Here is a 27,542-nt window from a genome sequence, read left to right as displayed (position 1 = left end):
CCGCAAACTTCACAACAATGTTGGAGCTGCTAGTGGCCGTGTAGTCGTATGTGTGAAGTGAGTACAGTAGAGGGCTCAGTACACACCCCTGTGGCGCACCAGTGTTCATTATGACGGAGGATGAGGTGATACTGCCCAGTCTGACCATCTGGCGTCTGTCAGACAGGAAGTTGAGGATTCAGCTGCAGAGAGAGCTGCTCAATCCTAGATCATGTAGTTTCCTGTCCAGCTTCGAGGGAACAATGGTGTTGAATGCAGAGCTATAATCTACAAGCAGCATTCTCACATACGTGTCTTTCTTCTCCAGGTGGGTGAGGGCAGTATGTAGAGTCAGGGCTATGATGTCATCAGTAGACCTGTTGTGGCGGTATGCAAATTGTAGCAGGTCCAGTGAGTTTGGCAGAGCAGAGCAGATGTAGTTTTTGACCAGCCTCTCAAAGCATTTGCTTACGATGGGGGTCAGGGCTACTGGTCGCCAGTCGTTCAGCGATGTGATGGTGTAGGATTTGGGTACAGGGACAATGGTGGCCGTTTTGAAGCAGGCTGGTACTACAGACAGAGAGAGGGAGATATGATTCTTATTCTCTATATTCTCGTTGAGTATAGTCCTTTAGAGCAAGCATCGCTGCAGAATCTCTTCTCACCTTTCATTTACGATAGGTGTGAATTTATCAACTGTGTTGGCAAATACTAGGGTTTTAGATGAATTAAGAAGACAAAGCGGAAAATAGATAAAGTCTCTGCCTAAAATAGATAAAAATAAATAAATAAATAAAAATGGCTAATGATAGCAATTGAATCAGTCTTAATAGTTGGATTTAATACTTTTCTTTTTATTTACATATGGAGAGTGCATGGAGAGTTTGTGTGTGTCCGCATGTGTCTCATACTGTACTGTAGGTATGTATGCACGGAGAGTTTGTGTGTGTGTGTGTGTGTGTGAGGTTATCTTCTCTTTCAAACATGCTTCCAACCAACCAACCAACACTGGCCTCCAAATTCAGAAGGCTACATGTCATAGCCGATAACTGCTTCTTTGATCTGCTGGTTACGGCGTCGACTGCTGATCAGTGTAAAGTAGCCTGTAAAAGCCAAGCTCATCCCCAAAAATAGTGTAAATGTCTGCAACAAACACTAACCCTTAATGTTGGATTTGAATTAAAATGCCACTTATATTTGTGTTTTATTAAATTCTTAAATCATCGTGTTCACCCATGGGTTTACTGCATAAACACCGGAACAAAAGGGAGGAAACGGAGAAGTTTCTTTTTCTCTGTTTTTTGCATTGAGTTTAATCATGCAGCACTTTTATTATTTATTGCAAAAGCAACCCAACAGTGTGATTGAAAGACCAGAAATAACACAGATTTTTGACCCAGCATAAACAACCCAACAATGTGTTTACAGAAACCGAGCATTTTTTTTTGTATACTACTACAGTATGCATGAATAGAGGAAGCGCAGTCAAAGCCCAGGGATTCTGCGTGCTGTCGCGTTTCTATTCAGCAAATAGCCCATATTGGCTTGACACATTTTTGAGCTCTGTCGCTTGCTGTCAATGGACGCCTAAAAGTGAGTTTCAGTAGACACCCAATACTTTAGACTGAAACACGACTGCGTCCTACAGGTAATGAGGGGCATTTTCACGGCAAGTTACGGGCTCCCTGTTAGCCAGTTTTCACGCTCACGGTCGGATTTACTAACAGTGAAATTAACGTGAGAATGTGCGTTCTTCCACGCCAACTTTATGTCTGGCGCACGTGTATTTCTTGTGTGCGTTTGTTTTATTTCCGTTGGCGACTCCTAGAGGCAATTATGTTAAATTGCACACTACAAAGTATCCCACCAACACGTTAAAAACATTGATATTAATTTATAATTGATAAAATGGGTTAATTGACGCAATATTTTTCTACCAGTTATGTGATTTAAAACATATAAAAGCATTTGCAAATGTATACAACCCTTAGTCTATGGCAATGGCAGTGTTGGCCTTATTAGAGGTCATTGTCAATGATAACGGATCATTGTCAATGATAACGGATAACAGAAAGTATATAACGACATCTTGTGTGTTAGGCTGCTGGAAGTTCAGTATAAGAAGTTGTTTAAGTTATCATGGAGTCTAGTTCAGCAAACCATCATAAAGCCTCTGGTCATCATGAAGTTCCTGTCCGCTGGATGCCTCCAGATCCTCGCAGGGTTGGCATCTATATATAGGGGCTGGCACAATCTCCAAATTCCGGATCCTCCGGATGGAGAAAGAAAGAAAGAAAGAAGTTTCTGCAAAATGGTTCAGTAGTCCTTTGCAGTGATGCGCCCATCTAGCACAAGTATTGGCTGTAGGGAATGCCATGATATTGCAGCCCAAACCAGCACTGATCCACCCCCATGCTTCACTTTGGGCATGTAGCAGTCTGGGTGGTACGCTTCTTTGGGGCTTCTCCACACCGTAACTTTCCCAAATGGCCGAAAGATAGTGAAGATGGACTCGGGTGAATCAGAGAACAATACATGTTTTTCATTGTCCACAACCCAAGATTTTTGCTGCTGGCACCATTTAAACTGCTGTTTGGCTATAGCAGCCTGGCCATGTACATTGACCCTGTGGAGCTCCCGACGAACAGTTTTGGTGGAAACAGGAGAGTTAAGATGCACATTTAATTTTGCAGTGAGTTGGGCAGCTGTGGTTTTATGTTTTTTGGATACAAATCGGGCAAATAGCAAACTGACATCCCTTTCAGACAATGTCCTCTTGCATCCACAGTTACTCGTGTTGGATGTGGTTCATCCTTTTGGTGGTTTGCTGACATTACCCTCGATACAGTGACTCTTGATACATCACAAAGACTCACTGTCTTGGTCACAGAGTTTGTATGTTCTCCCCCTGCTTGGTGAGTTTCCCCCGAGTACTCTGATTTACATTTAGGCATTTGGCAGACGCTCTTATCCAGAGCGACCTACATTTTTATCTCATTACACACTGTTGGGCCTTGCTCAACTTGGTGGTTGTGGGGTTTGAACCTGGGATCTTCCGAACCGTAGTCCAATGCCTTAACCACTGAGCTACCCCTGGCCCTGGTTTCCTGCCACAGTCCGAAGACATGCAGATTAGGCTAAATGATGTTCCTAAATTTCCAGGAATATGTAAATGAGTGTGTGAGGGTGTGTATCTGTTTGCTCTGCAATGATTTAGGCCACATTTAGGGTGTACCCCGCCTCATGCCCTTGGGACCCCAAGGGCATAAAGCGGGGGACCTCCCAAATACATTGGGACCCCATCAATGGTGTACACCATCATGCCATAAGGCCCCTTACACACATCATTAAAATTAAAACAAATTAATGTAAAGAATGCAGAATATATGACTATTTAATCATGGAAAAAATGTTTTTTTTTTACAATATCAAAATTTATATGCAAAGTGGCAAAATGCACAAATGCTTAACACACGATTCAAGCAAATGTAACATATTACTATATTTTTATATTGTAAAGTAACATGTTATGTTACAAGTTACTCAGAAAAGAGATGTATTACAATAACTCATTTACATGGTAAGCAAGTTATGCAGCCAGATAATGACCAAGCCAAGACACAGTATCCACAGTGATGAATCCCGTGCATGTATGCGTTATTACTCAAATTAACCTCAAAATAATGTCTAAAATAAACATAATCTAATTTTTGTGCAAGTTTTTTTATGCCTGTGATTAAATGTTTTAGGGTGATCCTGGAATCCCTGGAGAGAGAGGTGTTCAAGGAGTGAGGGGACGATCCGGAGAAAGAGGGCCTCCTGGTACCCAAGGCCTGCCTGGTGAGAAAGGATATCCTGGTCCACCTGGTCCTGTAGGATTGTTCCTGGTATGTATCTGGTTTAATTAGTGCTATCCATCCATCCTGCTGAAGTCAGAAGTTTGCATACACTTAGGTTGAAGTCATTAAAACTCATGTTAAATTTTAAGATCTTACTTTTTGAGAAATGTACTCAAACTAATGAAACAAAAAGTGAACTGTTGGGCCACAATGAGCATCATTGTCTGGAGGAGGAAAGCCAAAGAACACCATTCTAACCATGAAGCACAGTGGTTGCAGCATAGCCGGACCCTCTATATGCTCACTACATGCATTGAATAGTTGCACATTGTGCACATAGCACATTGCATAAGGCCCCACAAAATAAACAAGTGTATTAAATGAATATGAAGAACATGCTTGTCCATATAGGTATATATTTGTTTGGGCTGGGGGCAGTGTTTGTATCTCACTGTGGGCATGTCACAGCCATTGGAGCAGCATGAAGAGCGGCAGCCTCCATTTGCAGGTAATGGCAACAACTGCCATTTTGGCCCATTCTTCTTTCAGAATTGTCTGATAACCCAAGTGCATTTCAGCTTGAGGTCACAAACTGATGGCTGGACATTCTCCTTCAGAATTTTCTGGTAGAGCGCAGAATTCATTGTTCCATCAATTCCAAATCCATGAAATATCAATTCACAGAATATGTCTCCAGAAGTCTTCAGGATACTCAAGAAATTATTTGCCAAATGTGAGATGAGCCTTTGTGGGTTTTTTGGGTCAGCGCTGGCTTTTGCCTTGGAACTCTCCCATGGATGCTATTTTACCCAGTCTCTTACTTATTGTTTAATCATAAACACTGACCTTAACTGAGGCAAATGAGGCCAGAGATTTACAAGGAATGTACTGCAGCTGAAGTGAGTGCTTCAAAAGTCCACCACGTACAGACATATGCAGGACATGGGCTACAAGTGTCCCATTCCTTGTGTCAAGCCACTCCTAAACCAGAGACAATATCTTACCTGGGCTAAGGACAAACCTGGGCTTATCTGAGCAATGGACAAAAAAAAACTGGACTGTTGCTCAGTGGGACAAAGTCCTCTTTTCAGATTAAAGTAAATTTTGTATTTGAATGGGAAATAAAGATCCCTGAGTCTGGAGGAAAAGAGGAGAGGCACATAATCCAAGTTAATTGAGGTCCAGTGTAAAATTAAAAATTTTAATGGTGGTTTGGTGAGCCAGGACATCTGCTAGTAGTGATCCACTGTCTTTCATCAGTTCTAAGGTCAGCACAGTCATCTACCAGAAAGGTTTAGAGCACTTTATGCTTTCCTCAGCTGACCAGCTTCATGGAGATGCTGATGTCATTTTCCAAAAGAACTGGGCACCTGCCCACGCTGCCAAAAGTACTAATTTCTGGTTGGAGGACCATGGTATCCCTGTGCTTTTCAGTGAAAAAAAATACACTTTAGTGTATTACAAATATATTGAAATCCTCGATAGTACACTGAAAATATACTAACAAAAAATTTTACCATCAGTTAATATATGAAAAGTATACTAACATCATGCTATTACCAAATTTTGGAATTAACTTTAAATATACTTTAAAATAATTGTATTATAGTACACTATCCAAAAATATATTATTGGAAAATATACTTCAAGTGAAAGGTTACTCTAATTTCCAAAGTATACTTATTTAAATTTTGTTTTTTTATGTATTTTTGGTATATTAAAAAAATACATATGCTCGAAATAATTATTGTACAAATATACAGAAAGTATACATTAGAATACAATTTTTTATATATGGTAGTTTCAGTATATTATCAGGTAAATTTAAATGTACTTATATTTAGTGCACTACTCTCTCGAGCGTGCGCTCTCAAATTAATTATTAATTACTGTCAGGTATGTACATTAGTGCACACACAGCCATATACTTTAAGTGTATTAAGTATACTTAAAGTTGTTCCACTTTAGCACACAAAAGTATATTTAATACACTTAAAATTGTGCTTTTGTATAATTTAATTACAACGTAAATATACTTAGTACAAAATTAGTTGTTCCAAAATAGCAAACTTCAAGTACACTAGTCATTAGTCTGTTGCAAGTACATTTAGGTATGTTTTGGCATGCTAGGATTTAATATACTTAGCATACTTTTTTTTTTTTTTTTTTTTTTTACTAGGGCTTGATTCTTGATTTTTTTTTTTTTTTTTAGTCTTAAGTAATATAAAAAATTCTGAGATACAGAATTTTAGGTTTTCATTAGCTGTAAGCCATATTTATCAAAATAAAAATAAATAAACACTTGAAATATATTAGCCTTTGTGTAAAGAATCTACAGTATATAATATGAGTTTCACTTATTTAATTAAATCACTTAAATAAACTTTTTAATGATATTCTAATGTATTTTAATTTATTATTATCTGGCAAAATACCAAGTATTCTATTTCTGTTTTTTTTTCCTGCAGAATGATTACAACACCATGCAGGAAATTAAAAATTTCATCCAAAATGAAGTATTGCGTGTGTTTGAAGGTACATCTGTCAAGAAGTCTTTGCTTGTAAATGGTTATGTGTCTTACTCTCTAATTGCTTGAACTGAAAATTAACAGTGCCCATGATTGTTTTAAGTAACAGAAAAATTTATATGACATATTTATTTTCCTGTACCAATACTGTGTTAAACTTGTTGTAATTTTTCATGTTTGCTCTTATCCCAACTGATCAGTTGCTACAATTGCAATTACAATTATGATTTTGCAGAAAGGTTAGCAAGTTACACCATGCTTGAAAAGGTGCCAGCAGCAATATTGGCTGCACATGGTCATCAAGGCCATCCAGGGCCCCCTGGGAATGATGGGTCTCCAGGTCCTCCTGGAGAGCCAGGACCTCCAGGCCCTCAAGGTAGGAGCCAAAAACAAGTGACTAAAATAACTTGAGCTGTCTGTTTTCCTGTTAGCTAATGTTAAGACAGTACAGAACACATATATGATTTCATACATGCCACCAAAGTATTATGTAACCTTTACACACAGTGAAGGTTAAGCATAATAAGTGTAGTATTTTTAAATCCATAGTTACATTATAATAAAATTATTTGAAACGAGAAATGGAAAAAGCATCACTGAAGAACAACAATGCCACATCTTTACAGTGTTGTACTAAATTGCTCTTTGCCAAACTGCAGAGGGCATTGTGTGTATTAAGTTTTAAACAGGAAAGCACTCACCAATAAGTATATATACAACCACAGGGGACCATTTATATGAGAGGCTGAAGGTACAGTGCTTTTCTGTCCATGGAATGCCATCAGTGAATGTATTTGAGTGCTCAAAGCATTAGCATGTTCTTGGGTGAATAGGTGACATTAGATTACAGAAACACAAACAACAGAGGTTTGGTATTTTCTTGAGGTATTTGCTCTTTTAAATAATCAATGCAAATATTGCTGGTGTGCAATTTAAAAGGTCAGGTTATATATATATATATATATATATATATATATATATATATATACACACACACATACACTCACCTAAAGGATTATTAGGAACACCATACTAATACGGTGTTTGACCCCCTTTCGCCCTTAGAACTGCCTTAATCGTACGTGGCATTGATTCAATAAGGTGCTAAAAACATTCTTTAAAAATGTTGGCCCATATTGTTAGGATAGCATCTTGCAGTTGATGGAGATTTGTGGAATGCACATGCAGGTCACGAAGCTCCCGTTCCACCACATCCCAAAGATGCTCTATTGAGTTGAGATCTGGTGACTGTGGGGGCCATTTTAGTACAGTGAACTCATTGTCATGTTCAAGAAACCAATTTGAAATTATTTGAGCTTTGTGACATAGTGCATTATTCTGCTGGAAGTAGTCATCAGAGGATGGGTACATGGTGGTCATCAAGGGATGGACATGGTCAGAAACAATGCTCAGGTAGCCCATTTAAACGATGCCCAATTGGCACTAAGGGGCCTAAAGTGTGCCAAGAAAACATCTCCCACACCATTACACCACCACCACCAGCCTGCACAGTGGTAACAAGGCATGATGGATCCATGTTCTCATTCTGTTTACGCCAAATTCTCAATCTACCATTTGAATGTCTTAACAGAATTCGAGACTCATCAATCTAGGCAACATTTTTCCAGTCTTCAACTGTCCAATTTTGGTGAGCTCGTGCAAATTAAAGCCTCTTTTTCCTATCTGTAGTGGAGATAAGGGGTACTCAGTGGGGTCTTCTGCTGTTGTAGCCCATCCGCCTCAAGGTTGTGCGTGTTGTGGCTTCACAAATGCTTTGCTGCATACCTCGGTTGTAACGAGTGGTTATTTCAGACAAAGTTGCTCTTCTATCAGCTTGAATCAGTCGGCCCCACTCTTGACCTCTAACATTAACAAGGCATTTTCGCCCACAGGGCTGCCGCATACTGGATGTTTTTCCCTTTTCACACCATTCTTTGTAAACCCTAGAAATGGTTGTGCGTGAAAATCCCAGTAACTAAGCAGACTATAAAATACTCAGACCGGCCCATCTGGCACCAACAACCATGCCACGCTCAAAATTGCTTAAATCACCTTTCTTTTCAATTCTGACATTCAGTTTGGAGTTCAAGAGATCGTCTTGACCAGGACCACACCCCTAAATGCATTGAAGCAACTGCCATGTGATTGGTTGATTAGATAATTGCATTAATGATAAATTTAACAGGTGTTCCCAATATTCCTTTAGGTGAGTATATATATATATATATATATATATATATATATATATATATATATATATATATATTCACCCCCCCCCCCCCTTAAATTAATCACATTTCACTTTGAAAGACAAAGTTTTTGTTTTATCCAGCTGTATTTACTAAGTGCAACTTTTAATAGCCAAGTAAATGATAAAATATGGACATGTCAGAAAAAATAGAAACAAATAAAAAACCTAATCACTAAGTTGGAAAAAGATCACCCCTTCCTAAAAATTACTCATAAACTTATTGAGAAAAACAAAAAACAAAAAGCAGGTGAGTGTGTTTCATTTATGTTAATTTATTAACTTAAGCTTTCCAATATAGTTTATCTTAATCACAATCTGATTACAGATGGGCAGGGCAATATGGCCAAAAATATTTATCACGATATATATTTGAAAATTTGCTATAATGATATAACTGACGATATAATTGACAAGAGACAAAGCAGCTGTTTGTATGTGCATAAAAGCTATATAAAATTTTAACAGTGCAAATGCAAATTCCACACCACTGAAGTTGCACCATTTTTACAAACCAATTCTGGTTCATCTGTTTGATTCAATGATCTGCTTTCGCCCTTATTCTCCGCCGCCGCCATGCTTTTTTTCATAAGCGTTTGGAAACAAAGGCACTGCACATTCGTGTTTTGCCCATATTCTATCGCGATATTTCATTTTCTTATCATTGCCTAACATTCTACCGGTATTACCGTGAAAGGTATAATATGGCCCAGCCCTAATCTTGATGGTATATTTGAAAATGCTGATTTGGAACCAGATGACACTGTTCAGTTCAAGCAGTGGATTTCATTATGAGACTTTGTGAAAAATGTGACTCCTGCACAGCTCATTACTATACAGCCAAGGCCCAAGCTGCTTATTTTAAAGAACGGAAAGAGAAACTTTCCATTGGAGAGGAGGCTGTTATCCTCATGGATTTTGCAGAATGCTATTTTTCATTTGTCAGGATGCTGTTCAAGGTTTTCATTGGGATACATCCCAAGTAATTCTTCATCCCTTCGTGGTTTACTATAGGGGTGTTAGTGAAAACAATGGTTCACTAAGTTGCAAAAAGTTTTTGTGTTGTCAGTAATGAAAGAGAACACAATGCTATTGTTTTTCACAAGTTTATTAGGGTTCTCATGAATCCACTGAAAGTTCTTCTACCAAATTTAAATCATGTGCATTACTTCTCAGATTGTGCAGCCAGCCAGTACAAGAATTTTACAAATTTGTGGAGGCATTTCCTATCAAAATGACTTTGTTAGCTACAAAGTGCATGCCTTTCCTAGGTGATATTTTTGTGTCACTGCAACTTGACCGGTCTTGTACATGTACATGTACCCTTTTGGTCTTATTCCATGAACTCATTTTTGTGGGCTTTGTTCTTTTAGAATCAGATACCCAGGGTGATGAAAAAAAAAACTGTGATTAGTCCTTTCAGTGTAGAGAGATGAATAACGTCATTATCAGTCTTTGACTAGATATGCATTACAGAAAAATTTGAGGTAACTTTTACTTTGAAAGCAGCAGATTTTATGAGTATGCATAAAGTATTCTACAGATATTGCAGTACATTTCTGTGTGTCAAATCATAAAATGTTGCAAAACCTGGACAATTCATTTTTCATGATTTGTATAAAACAGGGCATAACACACCCCTGGTTTTTATTTATTTTCAAGATAAGATGATGTGAAGTAACCCCTATTTTTTTGAGTAACATATATACATGCAGACTGTGGGTTCTGGGGGGTCGAAAAGGGGTACCCCCCAAAAATGTTTTTTCAGAAATATCTCCATAACCACAGCAGATAGCCAAATTGCAGAATCTGAATCTACATAGAAAATTACATAAATATACCCAGTTTCATCTCCATATGACATATAGCAAGAGAGTTATCAAGGAAAAGAGGATTTCAAAAAGGGGCGTGGCACGTCTCGAAGCACGTAGAGGCCAAAAATCAAGATGGCTGCCATTTTTAGGGGGTTTTTATTTTCATGGCAATACCAACAATCGGTGAAAAAAATCAGCAAAATCTGTGATCATGTGGTGGAACCCACTGGTTGATTTGAGATGGAATCACCCAAATATATTCATCACCTGAACACAATATATCTTGGGAAAAACCAACATGAACATGATTACAAGAAATTTTTTGATCTTTGAAAAAACACACCTTGAAAATTCTGAGGCCACATGGAATAAGGTAGAAATTTCATTATTTGTCCACAACAGCAAACTATGTGTTTGACAAAAATCCAATGCAGCTTACCATCCAAATAACAGCGTGGAGGTGGTAATATCCTGTTATGGGGGTGTTTCTCTATAGCAGGGACTGGAGCATTCACCAGGTAAAAAGAAAAAAGGGATGGGGAAAATTTCTTGAGGAAAATCTTTTGCCCTCTGCCAGAAAGTTGTCAGTGGGAACAAGTTTACTTTTCAAAATGACAATGACTGTTAAGCACCCAGCAAAACAGACCAAACTGCAGTTAAAGGAAAAAAAGGTAAATGTCCTTGCATGGCGTTATCAAAGACCAGACTTAAAACCCATTGAAAACAGTCACCATCAAATTGAACTCAACTCAAGCAGTTGAGCAAAGAACAGTGGACAAATATTGCAATGTCTAGATATGCAAAATTAGTTGAGACATATCCCAACAGACTAAAGGTTGCAATTAAAGCAAAAATACTGACACAAATGGTGATCCTTTTCCATTTTAGTGATTCTATTTTGTTTTACTATTCCTTTTTTTATTTTGTTGTTATATGTTTCATTTGAATGTTAAAAGTATAAAACAAAATGTGTCTCCAAATCAGGCTGCAAAGCACCAAAATGTGATTATCATTAAGTGGGGGTAATTATTTTTCTATCCCCTACTGATTGGCCATATTATCATGACAACTTGCTTAATATTGCGTAGGTTTTTTTTTTTATCATCAAAACAGTAATGAGCCACCACAATTTACCCCTTGTTACAGTAGCTACAGTTACAAATTCTCATGCCAATGCTACCTGGAAGTGAGTGGACATATTAGGCAGCAAGTAAACGTTTTCATTATGTTTTGGAATCAGAAAGAATTGGCAAATGTTAGGATTTAAGTAAACATTGACAAGGGCCAAACTGTGATGATTAGAGCACTGGGTCAGAGCAGCTCCAAGACTGCAGCTCTTGTGGCATGTTTCCTGTCAGGACATACTAAAAATGGCACAAGGAATTAAAACTGTGCACCACACGTGCAAAAGAGTCATGGGAAGCTAAAGCTTATCCATGTACTCTGATACAATATAAAAGCTACTGTAGCTCATATTGATTCAGAATGCAGCAGCATGTCTCGTTTTTAACCTTCCCAAGTTTTCCCACACCACCCAACTCCTCCGCTCCCTGCACTGGCTTCCTGTAGCTTCCCGCATCACATTTAAAATGCTGATGCTTGCCTACAAAGCTAAAAATGGCCCAGCACCCACTTACTTCTCTGCTCTAATCACACCACGCACTGCACCACTTTCCCCCCGATCCTCCAGCACTGCTCGCCTCATCCCACCATCTTTTAGAGATCGAGGGTGGCATTCATCCAGGCACTTTTCTGTTCTGGCACCACGGTGGTGGAATGAACTTCCTTTAGATGTCCGTACAGCAGAGACTTTATTTTTACCCGACAACTCAAGACGCATCTGTTTCTCCAGTACTTGGACTGACCCCTCCTCCCAAAAAAAAACCTCTTCCCAGTTGTGTTGGACTAATGGCACTTAGTTATTAACCTAGTTAATCCAGTGTAGGTATGTATCCAGTGATGTAAACTTTAAAGCACTTTTTGTAAGTCGCTCTGGATAAGAGCGTCTGCCAAATGTCTAAATGTAAATATTGCTGAAAAGGTTAATGCTGGTCTCCATAAAAAAGGTATCAGAACATACGGTGCACTTCTGTTTTGTTTAAAAGAGGGGGGAGACCTACTCAATATTAAGCAGATAGTCATATTGTTATGGCTGATCAACGTGTGTACATATATCTATGCATCGATTCATAGATGTATGTACACATCTACAGTTCATCCGGAAAGTATTTACAGCGCATCACTTTTTCCATATTTTGTTATGTCACAGCCTTATTCTAAAATTGATTGAATTACTTCTTTTCTTAGAATTCTGCACACAACACCCATAATGAAAACATGAAAAAAGTTTACTTGAGATTTTTGCAATTTTATTAAAAAATAAAATCACATGTACATAAGTATTCACAGCCTTTGCAAAATTTATTTTAGGCACATCCTGTTTCCCCTGATCATCCCTGAGATGTTTCTGCAGCTTAATTGGGGTCCACCTGTGGTAAATTCAGTTATGATTTGGAAAGGCACACACCTGTCCATATAACGTCCCACAGTTAACTGTTTATGTCAGAGCACAAACCAAGCATGAAGTCGAAGGAAAAAAGCACATGGCAAAGGCACATGGCGCAAGGCACCCAAAGGACTTTCAGACCATAAGAAACAAAATTTCCTGGTCTGATAAGCCTCTCTGGCTCTGGCATCTTAAGGATGATCAGGGGAAACAGAATGCGCCTGAGCTCAATTTTGCAAAGACTGTGAATACTTAGGTACATGTGCTTTCTCAATTTTTTTAATTTGAATATTTTTTTTTTTATCTCAAACTTTTTTCATGTTGTCATTATGGGGTGTTGTGTGTAGAATTCTGAGGAAAAAAATAATAATTAAATAAATTTTAGAATAAGGCTGTGACATAACAAAATGTAGAAAAATTGATGGGCTGTAAATACTTCCCAGATGCACTGTATCTATCTATCTAAGTATTTTTGACTTTCAATTTTGTATTGTTTACTATATCACGTGCATGTGTGTGGACGTAAAGCATTTTTATTTGTGTTTGTATGTGCGTGTGTGCGCGCGCGCATGTGCTTGTGTGAGTGAGGGTCTCTCTCTGCAAACTGGTGTGTGTGTGTGTGTGTGTGTGCGCACACATGTGGTTGCGTTCTACACAGTAGCCCCCTTTCCTCTCGTGTCAATCACTAACGATATGTTTCTTTTTAAAGATAAAGTGCAGGTTAATTTGTTTTATTTTTACTATATATTGTGTATTAACGATTTTCATATTAATATTTTTGGGTTGTGGAACGAATCATCAGAGTTTCTATTATTTCTTATTGAGAAATTCATATACGAGTGATATACGAGTGCTTTGGGTTGCATGCACTCCTCCAGAACTAATTGGATTATCACAATCCAAGGTTTGACTGTAAAAAAAAAATATATATATATTTGTATATATCTGCATTTTGTTGCAAAGTATCTGTGGAGATGATTTGCTTGTTTAAACATTATTAAAGGGGAAATTGCTTGCAGTTGAGAGCATTATTAACATTTCATAGTCATTTATTCTGCTTCAAGTTTTGTGGGTGCAGCCAAATTTTTTTTTATCCTTTATTTAACCAGGAGAAGCCCATTGAGATTAAAAATCTCTTTTGCAAGGGAGACCTGGCCAAAATAGGCAGCTAAGTTACATCACATTACATATATACAACAGTAATAGAAACAGTTTAAAAGCCAAATTTTGCACTTACAATGAAATCTCAATAAAAAAAAAACATTGACATATGAGAGAGTCCAACTCAAAACATCTCATTTTTAACTTAAAAACACTCAAAGGAATCAATTTACTAAGTTTTAAATTATTCTGCAGCAAATTCTATGTAAAGGGTGCAGAATAAACAAAGGCCCTTTTACTCAACTTAGTACTAATATGTGGAACAGAAAGCAAGACAACAGCCAGAGATCGGAGAGAGTAATAACCAGTGCTTTTTTTCATAAGCAGTAAACATAAATAAGATGGAAGCACACCAAGAATAGCCTTATATATAAATGTGTACCAATGACAGAGCCTCCGTGTGGCCAAAGCAGACCACCCTACACGAGAGTACAACTCTCACACAACAGTGGTGGCTGTGTGCTTTACAATTTGTAATAAATCTTAGCGATGCATGATAGGCTGCGTCAATCATATGAAGGCATTGAGCAGATGAATGCATATACTGTATAATATATCACCAGCACTGATAAAAAAAAGTGGATGCCACTAGCCGTTTTTTTAACATTAAAAGAAAAGCACAGCTTATTTCGAAAATAAAAACCCAATTTTTGCCTCAACTTTCTCACTAAACAGTAAACATGAGGCTTAAATGATAGGCAATCATCAATAACAATACCAAGATACTTATAAGTTGTAATAGTCTGTATTTCACGTCCATCAGAAGTAATCACTTAGGGAACATTCAGTGAAGAGCATAAGTTTGATTTTGTCTGCATTGAGCACAAGTTTCAGCTGTAACAAATTGTTTTGGACCACAGTGAAGGCATTCTGTAAATGTTCAATGGCTTATTTAAGAGGGGTGCACAGCAGTAAATAACTGTGTCATCTGCATAAAAATTAAAATTTGCATCAGGCACATGCCGATCAAGGTTATTTATATAAATAGTAAATAAAAGAGGGCCTAACACAGAGCCTTGTAAGAAGGACAGTAGAAGGACAAGAAATGTCAAACAAAGAACCAGACTGAATAAAATGCTCATTAAAATGGTTCAATATCTCCAGCTTGTCATGAACTACTGCAGACCCTTTCCTAATAAAAGAAGGAACATTAATACTATCTTTGTTTAAAAAAGTAATTTTATAGCCTCCCAAAATTTTCTAGGATCATTTAGGTTGTCTGTAGTGGCTGATAAAAGTCAGATTTTGCTTTTCTAATAAAAGAAGAACATTTATTTCTTAACTGCCTAAAAACAAGCCAATCAGACCAGGAACCCGTTTTTCTTGCTTTGGCCCAAGCTAAATTGTGGTCATGAAGAATGTCTCCAAGCTCAGAGGAAAACCATGAATCTCTTTAGTGGGACGTGTCTATTTATTTTTTGCAAAAAACTATCCCGGAAAAAGATCCAGGCTGACTCCACATCGGGAATCAGCTCTATTCTACTCCAATCACAATTAAACAAATCATGGTAAAAACCCTGTTCATTAAATTTTTTGAGATTCCTCTTACAAATTACGCGAGGTTTACATTTAGGCATCTTAGTATTCTTTACAGCAACAACAACACAGTGATCACTCAAGTCATTGCAAAAAACACCAACAGCAGAAAATTTATGCGGGGCATTAGTCAAAATTAAATCAATTAAGGTGGATTTCTCTTGGCATTTAAGATTTGGACAAGTGGGAGAATTGATTATCTGTGTAAAATTGACAGAAACACAAAATGACTTAAATTAATCTGAACAAGGATTTAGCCAGTCCCAGTTTAGATCACCTACTAAAATAATTTCAGAATAGTCCAATCTGGATAAGAGTTGAATAAGAGTCTGCAATGCAGTACTCAGGGCAGAAGGAGGCCTAGAACACCCAACAACAGTAACATAATGGCCCTAGACCAATTCCACCTTCACTGCCAGAAAATCCAGCTGCTTACTGATTGATTCTGAATAAATTAACTTCACATTAAATTTAGATTTGAGATAAATAGCAACCCCACCACCCTTCCTTGGTCTGTCAGCAAAATACACATTATAACCAACCATTCCAATATCCATATCAGTGATTGATTTTGTTAGCCAGGTTTCAGATAACACAACAATATCTGCATCTGTTAAATTCACCCAAATTCTAAGCAGATCCATTTTTGATAACAAACTGCGAACATTAAGGTGATTTACACTCAAACCAGACATGGATTTCACATCAGATGGCAATGGAATACACTGCAACTCAGGGCCTGGATTTGGCTGCACATTGCCAGATAAAAGCAGCCATAAAATATCAACCATCTATCACCACTATATCACCAGTAATGTCTGCCATCAAATACAAAATAGTCATTTAAAATCAAAAGATTTTGAAGCTGAAGTATATCTCTGGGTAAGGGCTAAATTTAAGTCATATACCAACTCTTTTGGCATTTGAGGGGAATGCACAAAGGTTGAACAGTTGAATCTATAGGCTATGTCCAAAGAGCCACAAATGTTGTAAGAAGTACTCACCTAGTAAAAATCAGTTGATCTTGAAAACAATAAACAAAGCAGCATTATGAGAAGAGCCATGTTAGCAAAATATGTTAGCAAGACCAGGAGAAGCTGGCAGGGCCTCAGGATCCACGCAGAACCTGGCGAAGTTAGCTGGACTGAAGATGGAAGAAGGTAGCTGAGCTGCTAGGACCTGGAGCCTAGACATGGTAGCTGGGCTGCCAGGGCCTGGAGAGCTGGCAGGGCTTCAGGATCCACGCAGAACCTGGCAATGTTAGCTGGACTGGAAATGGGAGAAGGTACAGATGTGGTCATTAAGACTGCGTGTGTTTTCCCGCGGGATGCCTCAATTTAGCGCGCGGCGCGCCGCAACTTGCCGTAAGCAACATTCGGGAATTTAAATAAATGTGTTGTGCTTCACTGAATATCCGCCAGATGGCGCATGGAAGGACTTTATTTAAACGCACGCCGGACCAAGTACTGTACAACGAAGAATTGTGTATAATTACTTAGTCTAAAACAATATTGTTCCCAATGCTAAAGCAAACATGAATTTTATTTTGCTTTACAACAGATCTTTCATGATAAATGTGTGTGTATGTGCTTCATATTTTTTTCATAATGATGAAATGCTTTAAAATTCTTAATAAATTTCTTATATATTTTTGTAATGTTTTAACAGGGACAAAACAGTAAAAGACATGGCAATGTCTCGGTTTACATGGTGTTGAAATTAATTTAATTTCCTGATAGTAGGCTGATAGTCTTAACTATGCGAATGTCCTGATTCGTGAATATGCCAACATATCTCATTTAAAACGTAAAAAATGTGTCGACATCATCAGAAGACATGAATGAACTATATATATTATATTATTAAGTAAATATTATTTTATGACCACGAGCTTCTTCTGGCATTTTATAATAATCATCATGTTTGCTGTTTGTGTCCAGCATTTAATAATTATTTCATACATTATTTAACCACGGCTGGAAATAATAGCTGGAATGTGATGTGATTGTGAATTCATGACTGAAATAAAGCAGTTTGTCTTTTGTAAAGTACTTTCACTTTACAAAAGGCAGCGTTTTTATAAAGCGTTTTTTAAAGGCAGCGTTTTTATGTAGGTTGATAAACGTGTGTTGTACAGTATATACACCGCGACAGCGCGCGCAGTTACTCACTTCTCACCTTTCATGTAGGTCTGCTCGGACTAATTCGTTTTAAACCCCTCAAAAATGTGTGTGTGTATACAGCCCCAAACCCAAAAGTTATTAACAATAGCATCTATTTAGAAAAAATGCCCCAGTGATTTCGGAGCTTCAGAAAATCTCCCGGCGCACAACACCGGGCCAACTCATGTCGAAAAGAATTTATAAACGGTTTCTAAACGTGAGCTATTGTTTTTTTTTTACTTATAGTATTTGTTAATTTAATTTAAATGAGGTTTGGGCTTAGGACTTCGATTCGGCATCGTGATTCTCCTCTTTAATTTACTACATAGTTTTAATCAGCGCTCAGCCGCATGCATGGAGTTTTCCAGGGCGCACCGGCAGAAGTAGACTAATGATTATGAACGCGTCGGGAAAACAGCAAGCAGACTGACTCTGACCATTTATAAAAACGTTTGCGTTCATTTTCTGACGCGCTCAAGTTCACCAAAAACAATACAGAGCAGCGCAGCTTATTTGCTTTCAAACATTTATAAAATCACGTTTTTTTCGTTATTGTGAGTGCGCTTAAATAAAAGTTGAGTCTTATAAAGGCATGTAGTCTTATATAGTTTTATTATATAGTTTTTGCACATTAATCAGAGTCCTCATCTGTTACATTTTTTAGGACAATAGTTTTTTTTTAGCCTGTCACGGCGTGCGCCCAAATCAATATCGCTCCTCGCTCACTAGTTAGGCGGCCTCTCCTTCAGATATGCGTAGAAGCAGGGCTGCAGAATTAGGCACGAATAGTGAAGAAGAGCTCTCCTTGCTAATGATCCCGGGTTCATCCGCGCTATAAAATACTCTGGGTTTGTTGGTTTACAGTGAATTTTACTACGCGGTGTGAGTGAGACGCGCGCACACAACGAGGAAGTGCGGCATGCAAACGGGGCAATTGGAACGCGCCCCAGAGACTTCAAAGAAAAGCCAGCGCGAGCGGACGGAGGCAGGAGCTGCTGTCCGCGGATGGCCGTCGTACTCGTATTTTATAGCGCAGGGTGAAAACCCGGGATCATTGGCATGGATGAGCTATCTCCAGCTCTGTACCAGCATGTCATGTGGGCATTATAAGACTAAAAAGTGGCAGCTGGCACGTCTAAGAATAGACGCAGGTTAATTTTTTTATAGTCTAAATAAAAATCCTCCTCTTTAGTGCCTCCTATTCCTATTAATCCTATTGTTCTTTTAGTGTCACTGCGTGTGCTTACAATGCCAGACAACATTCAAATGCAAATTATTCACTCTCCCCAAGTGTGAATCAGCTGTTCTCACCTATACATATTAACCTATACGTTCTCACCTAAAGGTAAAATTCCACCTATATAAGTGTGACGAATATGCAAAGAAAAAAAATAGGAAGGGGCAAATACTTTTTCATGGCACTTCACATGTAGTCAGATTGTTCCAGTGGCTGAAACTGTGGCAGGTGGAGTTATAGCACTTTTCAAATCACACTTACTATACACTGATATGAATAACTTTGAATGATGAATGCTACGTTAATATGATCTCGGGCTTGCTCCACATTATAAAAGCAAAGCGCAGAGTTTAGTCCGAGATCAGGGAAGTACGTGATGTGGTGGAAAATAGGCAGTGGCGGTTCTACACTGAATTGCTCCGCGGGCGAGACTCCCTCCCCCCCTCGGTCTTGTTAATTTGTTTTAAAAACCCCAATTCTGTGAATTCCCCCAGCAGCGAAACCGGTTTGGTGACTTCACACCTGTTGTAAAGGTGAGATGGGGGATTACAGTAACTGTGGGTGCGCTTCACCTCGGAGCGCGCTGTCGCGTTGTATTCAATGAATAGACTAAAACAAAATCATGTTTGCTTCAGCATTGGAAACAATATTGTATTAGATTAACTTTATTAAAGATTATACACTTTTGTATCCTTTGTCCACACACGTGGGCATCTTTAAATTTTTAGATATTGATCCTTTCTCGATGCAGCGAATTTTCTGAGCAAATTAATAATAATTTCCGTGAATGAAAAGCAGGAAGAAGAAAAGGTTACGCGAAAATAAGAAAAAGCTTTAGAGGTAAATGCTGTGAAATGCTTCAAATGAACAGATTCTGCCTATAACAGGTCAGGGACAGTGAGGCTGGATCCAGCAGCCCACCATATCCCACATCATAATACATGCTGATGATGACCAACACGTCTCCCCTGATCTACCAGAGCCAAGTAAAAAGAATGGCAATCAAACAGAATAAAATTAGTAGCAGCACTAACTTGTGCTAGTTATTATGATGGTGGTCAATATTAATTGAAATAATGTTTCTCAGTATTATTTCGTGTTAATATTGACTACCCTAATAATTAAAATAAGTAACTAGTTTACTAGCGTGAGCTACTGCTGCTACTGATTTTATTTCAGCTTACGTGTTCAGTTTTATTGCCATTCCTTTTAAAATATTGTCTTTATAGATTTATATGTTGTTCGTCTTGATGTTCTTTTTTTTCGTTTCTTTGACCCAATATATGTTCAGTGATACTTCAAATAACTTGTTTAAATAGTATTGATTTCTGTATTGTGTAATATTTTTATACTAGTAACTGGTGTTAAAAACGTATCTCTACATTAATGAGCCAATGTATTATGGTGTGGGCTGCTGTGGGCCAGGAAGTCCAGGGCCACTTTTTGGTCCCAGTCCGCCCCTGTAATAACGAATGGAGAAGCGCAGTCGAAGCCCGGGGGTTCTGTGTTCCGCGGGGGCCAGCCGTGAATAGCTGACACTCAGTAACAGCCAATGAAACTGAAGCATTTTTGTTGCTTTCCACGTGGTGTGGCGTTGCTTAAATAATATCTGTATAATATCCGTATATCCTATAAAATCGTCCAGACCCTGGTTCGAATCCCGCTCTGGGTGAAAATGTAATAAATGTGAATCCTTTGTTTTACACCTTTTGCTTATGATAATCATTAAATTACAGCAACTGTGAGGTGAGTGCTAATGTGTTTCATAGCTTAAGAAAAAAAAATTCTCAATTGCCAACATGCATTTAGTACTGAAGCATAACTTGATAATGTTATGGCTATATCGTGGTATTTTAGCGAAAAGCACTGGCTGGGAATCGAACCCGGGTCTCGCAAATCACCTACCACTGAGCCACCAGTACCCATCTGTTTTGAAAGCGCGTAAATATAGGCTAACATCATACATCTTTGTAGTCCTTTTGCACACGCGCGGGTGCGTTATAATAATAATAATAATAAATTTGGAGAACTACTTCTAATAATAATAATAATTCTGAATGAAAATGATGAATAAATACATAACAGTTTGAGCTTGACACGTTTATGAGCTCTGTCGCTTGCCGTCAATGGGCGCCTAAGAGACATAACATTTTTCGGCTTCAGTAGACACACAATACTTTAGACTGAAACACGACTGCCCCCTACAGGTATTGAAGGGCATTTTCACAGCTTGCCGCGCGCACTCGCGGTAAGTCGTGGGATCCCTTTTCCGAAAACGCGCGTTTTTAAAGACCACATCTGTACGTGAGCTGCTAGGACCTGGAGCCTAGAATTGGTAGCTGAGCTGCTAGGGCCTGGAAAGGCTAAGAAGGCTTAGTATCCAAACAGAGCCTGGAGATGGTAGCTGGGCTGCTAAGGCCTGGAGCCTAGAGATGATAACTGGATTGCTAGGGCCTGAAGAGGCTAACAGGGCCTCAGAATCCAAGTAGAGCCTGGAGATGGAAGCTGGGCTATTAGAGCCTTAAGAGGCTAGGAGGTCCTCAGGATCCAAACTGAGCTGCTAGGGCCTGGAGAGGCTAACAGGGCCTCAGGATCCAAGTAGAGCATGGAGACGGAAGCCAATACATGCATGTGGTGACAGTTTTGTTTTGAGATGTTTAGAGAAAAACGGAATTCATGTGTGTCTTGCATGTTTGTGTACATTTGCATCTTCTGTTTACTTCTAAGACTTATAATTTGATATTCTATGAAATGCATGCTTTTAGAAAATATTTTGTATTTGATTAGAGTAAATTATTGTTTTGTGTTTGTAACTAGGCTATCGAGGGCAGAAAGGGGAGAGGGGTCAAATAGGCATTGGGATTATAGGTGCACCAGGCCCTGCAGGCCCACCAGGTATGTGTGGTCCTGTAAAAAAACATGTTTACTAGGTGATGTTGTGACACAAAGAATGTAAAAACCTTTGTTTTTCTTTTTTTTTTTTTTTTTCATTTTAACACTTTTTTTTGTTCCTGATGAAGGCCAAGAAGGTTTGTTTAAAGGCTGTGTCTGTTTAAAATAAAAGCCAACATTTGTGGAAATTTAGTGCAGGTTACGGCATGTTGTAGTTTCCCTGACAAAAAAATAAAAATATATGTTTACACTAATACTATAATATTTTGCAGTCACTTAAGAATATTAATCTGGTCTGGACATCTAGACTGATATTAATTTAATATTTTATCATTTTGGCAAAGAAAGACCAGCCTATATTTCTAGAGTAAAATTCTCTAATGCACGTACACTCACCTAAAGGTTTATTAGGAACACCATACTAATACAGTGTTTGACCCCCCCTTCAGCACTGCCTTAATTCTACGTGGCATTGATTCAACAAGGTGCTGAAAGCATTCTTTAGAAATGTTGGCCCATATTGATAGGATAGCATTTTGCAGTTGATGGAGATTTGTGGGATGCACATCTAGGGCATGAAGCTCCCGTTCCACCACATTCCAAAGATGCTCTATTGGGTTGAGATCTGGTGACCGTGGGGGCCATTTTAGTACAGTGAACTTGTCATGTTCAAGAAACCAATTTGAAATGATTCGAGCTTTGTGACATGGTGCATTATCCTGCTGGAAGTAGCCATCAGAGGATGGGTACATGGTGGTCATAAAGGGATGGATATGGTCAGAAACAATGCTCAGGTAGCCTGTGGCATTTAAACGATGCCCAATTGGCACTAAGGGGCCTAAAGTGTGCCAAGAAAACATCCCCCACACCATGATGGATCCATGTTCTCATTTTGTTTATGCCAAATTCTGAGATTGAGAAATCGAGACCCATCAGACCAGGCAACATATTTTTCAGTCTTCAACTGTCCAATTTTGATAAGCTCATGCAAATTGAAGCCTCTTTTTTCTATTTGTAGTGGAAATGAGTGGTACCCAGTGGGGTCTTCTGCTGTTGTAGTACATCCGCCTCAAGGTTGTGCGTGTTGTGGCTTCACAAATGCTTCACAAATGCTTTGCTGCATACCTCGGTTGTAACGAGTGGTTATTTCAGTCAAAGTTGCTCTTCTATCAGCTTGAATCAGTCGGCCCATTCTCCTCTGACCTCTAGCATCAACAAGGCATTTTCGCCCACAGGACTGCCGCATACTGGATGTTTTTCCCTTTTCACACCATTCTTTGTAAACCCTAGAAATGGTTGTGCGTTGAAATCCCAGTAACTGAGCAGATTGTAAAATATTCAGACCGGCCCGTCTGGCACCAACAACCATGCCACGCTCAAAATTGCTTAAATCACCTTTCTTTCCCATTCTGACATTCAGTTTGAAGTTCAGAAGATTGTTTTGACCAGGACCACACCCCTAAATGAATTGAAGCAACGGCCATGTGATTGGTTGATTAGATAATTGCATTAATGATAAATTGAACAGGTGTTCCTAATAATCCTTTAGGTGGGTATAAATTGTAACTCTCTAGGAATCAGTTTTAAATTAACAGTCCAGCCTAAGCAATGGTAAAATACTCTGGGTTGGCCCCACTATCTTACTCAGCTTACTGGCTGTAAACTAGTCATGGCTCACAGCAACCAAGGGACTCACAACAACTCTTAATACGTCCACCATTCTTCACGGTATTAAAGTTGTTTTTAGGGTGATGAGCATTATTGGGTTTCTGTCAATCAAATAGTTTTTCCAAATTGCTGTACTATAAGGGTCTATAACTATTTGTGACCTGCCATGGCTATGGTTGTTATTTGTACAACTTTTACCATCTTAGCTGTGGCTCTTTCTTTTAAAACTGACTGGCATTGTTGGATTTTTTTACTAATGTGTTCCTTACCTAATCACTGATATTTGGTAGATGGCCTCCTCCAGGCAAGGATGCTGTTGTATCATACTGGATGTTAAAAAAGTTTTTTAAACCTGACTTTTAAGTTTTGCCCTGGACAACAAAAAAAAAGCTCTTTGAAATTCCACTCATATTTAAAAACCCATATTTTTAACAAGGTCAGATAACACTTTGTATAAATGCAAAGTTTAGGTAACTATTTAGGTTTGAGTGCATGCAGTTTGGATTTAATACTAAAACAGTGACTATTCGTATTCAGGCATTACACACAGCTACATACTACACCGGGTAGAGTTGAAGAAAAACAGAACCACGTCATATAAATATCACACTGAAACAACAGGAAACTCTGACTAACATGCTACAATTTTACATTGTTGCTAACCAAGTTCAACCCCTCATCGCAACAGTATTACGTAATAGCAGTGGCCATTCAGCATATTTTGCCACCAAAATATCCTGTCTAAACAGGATATTTTATATATTGTTCCAGTAGCCCCAGTAAATGTCATTAAAAGGGTGATCATTCTGCTCAATCAATTTTTTTTGTTTGTTTCTATCCGAGGTCCACCTGGAATAGGACTCCCAGGGCCCCAGGGCCCACAGGGGAAATGCAAAAAGGATGACTGCACCCATGCTTTGCCTCAAACCAACGAGGAGGTTTAGACTCAACTCTGTAGTCTTCAGCCAAAGTATGGAGACCACAAAAATGTTCACTTTCTCAGCATAAAATGGCCACCATTTAATGTTTTGCCAAAACTATGGTTCCGTTTGTATTATTTTCATGGGTGATTATTTCACTCATTATTTCACTGACCTAGCACCTCTCAGTTTCTGTTTCTTCTCATACTTAATATATGTTTTCTTATATGTGTGACCAAATGTTTGAAATACTGGACAATTATTCTCAGGGTTTTTTTTTTTAAATGAGCAGAATATATAGGCTAGGTTCTTAAATTTGTTAATTCTTGTTTACCTCAGCTTTTTGTTGTGCAGTAGAGAATAAATACTTTAATTATTGTGTGAAGAAATTACAGAATATTAGGACTTTATTGTATTGCCTGGCTGAAAAAGGCGCTATTTGGATTTAGATAATTGGATAAAATAAAAATTACTATAGAGAATACAATACACTATAAGACAATTCTCTTAACCATAAATGATAGAGTGAGTAGCTTTTTATTTCTTAAACCACCAAGTGGGAAGATGTGTCCTGTTTGTCATGAAAAATATGTATTTAAGTTCTTTAAGTCAAATTATTGGCCTTACTAAAAGAGAAGAACTAAGGAGTTTGCTAAAATTATTAAAATTTGATTGCGAGCTGTACAATTCAATATCAAAGCCTGGAAGGATAGCAATGAACTGTCAACTGTGTACTAAAAAATATAATCAGAAAACAATCATGACTATTAACTATACTAATGAATTAAACCCTTTGTGTATACAAATAAAGTAGAAATAACAACTATAGTAGACAACTATAGTAGTCACAACTATATTTAATAGTTTATATTAGTTTATATAGAGCATTTTTATAGGAACATTGAGACTAAACATCTGTGTGGGCAAAGGAAAACTACTACTAATCAGAAAAAAAGCTTTAATTTGCTAGGAAGCATAAAGATTGGACTCTGGTGCAGTACAAAATTTGTAGTCTGATGAGTCTAGATTAACCCTGGTTCAGAGTGATGGTTACTTTAGGGTAAGAAGAAAAGCAGAGAATCCATTATGCATTAAAGACAGTGTTGGTTCGCTTTACTTGGCCAGTTCTTCGCTCACAAGTATTATGTGAACTTCCAAATTGTGAAGTAATTTTCACACATAATTTTAAACATCACAGAGTGCTGACCTTAACTCATAAGTTGTTGGTGTGTTAAAAAAAAGACTTTACAGAGTGATTTACTTTGACCATCATCACTAAAAGATTTCTGTCAAAAATCTATGTAATGTTAAATGGTAATAACATTAAGGGACATTTTTACAAAGATTGTAATAATGCTTACACAATCAAAACTAAAGATGGTTCAAAATAATTTTAATTAACTTTCTTTAGGGGCCAGGCAGTGTAATACTGTATAATGCATATTGTGTAAAGTCTGTAGGGTATATGGATTTCTTATGTGAAGATTTGCAAGTACAGGCCAGAGCATTTGAACAGAAAACGATTATCAATAATTCATATAAAATAAATAAACATTTGTTTGTTTGTTACTAGGCTGGTTAGTTAATTTCACCAGTCATTACTGTAAACACAATGGCTATTGAATTATTTTTGTTGTTATTGGTGTTTTTTCTTTTTTTTCTTTTTTGTGGATAAGCGTTTTTACTGCTTTGTCTATACATTGCCTGATCAGAAAAAGGTTTCCATTTTAAGCAAGGACATTTGCTGGAACTGGATTAAGATCCCTTTAACAAATCATCAAAAATTTTTAGAAGAAATTTTAACAGAAAAAAAAAATCATGAATGGAGATCACTTAAAGTCACATGGTGAAAAATCAACCATAAAAACCATAGCACTGTATAATAGTGAAGTTAAAAGGATTTAATACTAAAACAGTGACTATTCGTATTCAGGCATTACACACAGCTACATACTACGCCGGGTTCCATACACACTCAACGTGATAAAAACTCGCTGGATTGGGACTAAACAGCTGTGTGGCTATAAAACAACCACTTGTTAGTAAGACTAGTCAAAAAAAAAAGCTTGAATTGTCAAGGGAGCATAAGGATTGGCCTTTGGAACAATGAAAAATGGTTATGTGGTGTAATGAGTTCAGATTGACCCTATTCCAGAGCGATTTGTTTCATGAAAAAAGAAAAAGTCCATAAATATAAAAACCTATTCAGTACATTCAGAAGGTTTAGCACAGTCCTTACAGGTTTTAATAATGCGGTGGGCTGTTCTTAAACCTCTTCCAGTCGTTTCAAACCTTTTTAAATGTTTTTAGTGCTTAATGCAAATGAATAATTCTGAAACATTTTTACCAGGCAGTGTATATAACACAATTTATTTTCATTTATTTTAAAATGTAAGGTAGGGAAAAGGCAATTTTTGTTTACAATAGAGCATGTAACTGATTCTTCCCACTGAGCTCTTACATGTGATTTAATTCATGCTGTATGTATATTTTGATTTGGCTGATTTTTAAAAGAAAATATTATACAAGTGCTGATTTTATACAATGTAATTATTTTATTATATATAGCATTTTTGTCAAAATGCCATATAAATTTTCAACTACAAAACTCAAATATGGCAAATGCCATATTTACTTTTAACTTCAAAAACTTAAATCATAGTGTTATGATTTTACAAACGTTGGTTTGTTTTTTAAATAAAAAGGTCCTTTAGATGTGTGCTATCTTTTTGTGTTTTTATGTTGTTTTTAATGAAAAACTGGTCACAATTTAAGGCCTTGGATTTTTTCAATTTGAAATATTGTTGTTCATCTAAGGTTGTATATGCCTAATACCCACTATAATCACAAAAATAACACCTAGAATTAAAAGAGGGGGTACTTTTTTAACTTTTAAACATGACTCTATCTGAATGAACTTGTAGGTAAGGGGTCTAGTACACAAGATCATGATTTTGCTGAAGAGAGAGGTAAAATTAGTTCATTCTATTAAAGGGGAGTAAAATCTACTATAAATAGATTATAATTTTTAACTCAACCCAATTAAACTCAT

The 27,542-nt window shown here is 37.6% G+C and overlaps 1 protein-coding gene across 4 annotated transcripts in view; it reads left to right on the top strand.

Moving 5' to 3' along the window:
* LOC128508598 (collagen alpha-1(XIX) chain-like) overlaps nucleotides 1-25,350 on the top strand; it is a 249,937-nt gene extending 224,587 nt beyond the window's left edge. For 2 of the 4 annotated variants that reach the window (XM_053479990.1, XM_053479991.1), the window contains exons 52-56: nucleotides 3,729-3,866; nucleotides 6,287-6,353; nucleotides 6,582-6,722; nucleotides 21,828-21,905; nucleotides 24,414-25,350. In XM_053479990.1, coding sequence (XP_053335965.1) covers nucleotides 3,729-3,866; nucleotides 6,287-6,353; nucleotides 6,582-6,722; nucleotides 21,828-21,905; nucleotides 24,414-24,514 — 525 coding nt within the window. In that variant the 3' untranslated portion in view covers nucleotides 24,515-25,350. Of the gene's footprint in view, nucleotides 1-3,728; nucleotides 3,867-6,286; nucleotides 6,354-6,581; nucleotides 6,723-21,827; nucleotides 21,906-24,413 lie in introns of those variants that run through there. The other 2 variants (XM_053479992.1, XM_053479993.1) reach the window with 2 other exon arrangements.
* Nucleotides 25,351-27,542: the final 2,192 nt, after the last annotated feature.

This window comes from Clarias gariepinus, chromosome 20 (genome assembly GCF_024256425.1).
Source record: "Clarias gariepinus isolate MV-2021 ecotype Netherlands chromosome 20, CGAR_prim_01v2, whole genome shotgun sequence".
Classification (NCBI taxonomy): domain Eukaryota; kingdom Metazoa; phylum Chordata; class Actinopteri; order Siluriformes; family Clariidae; genus Clarias; species Clarias gariepinus.
The sequence above is the reverse complement of the archived record's forward strand: the minus strand, read 5'-3'. Positions and strand labels throughout refer to the sequence as shown.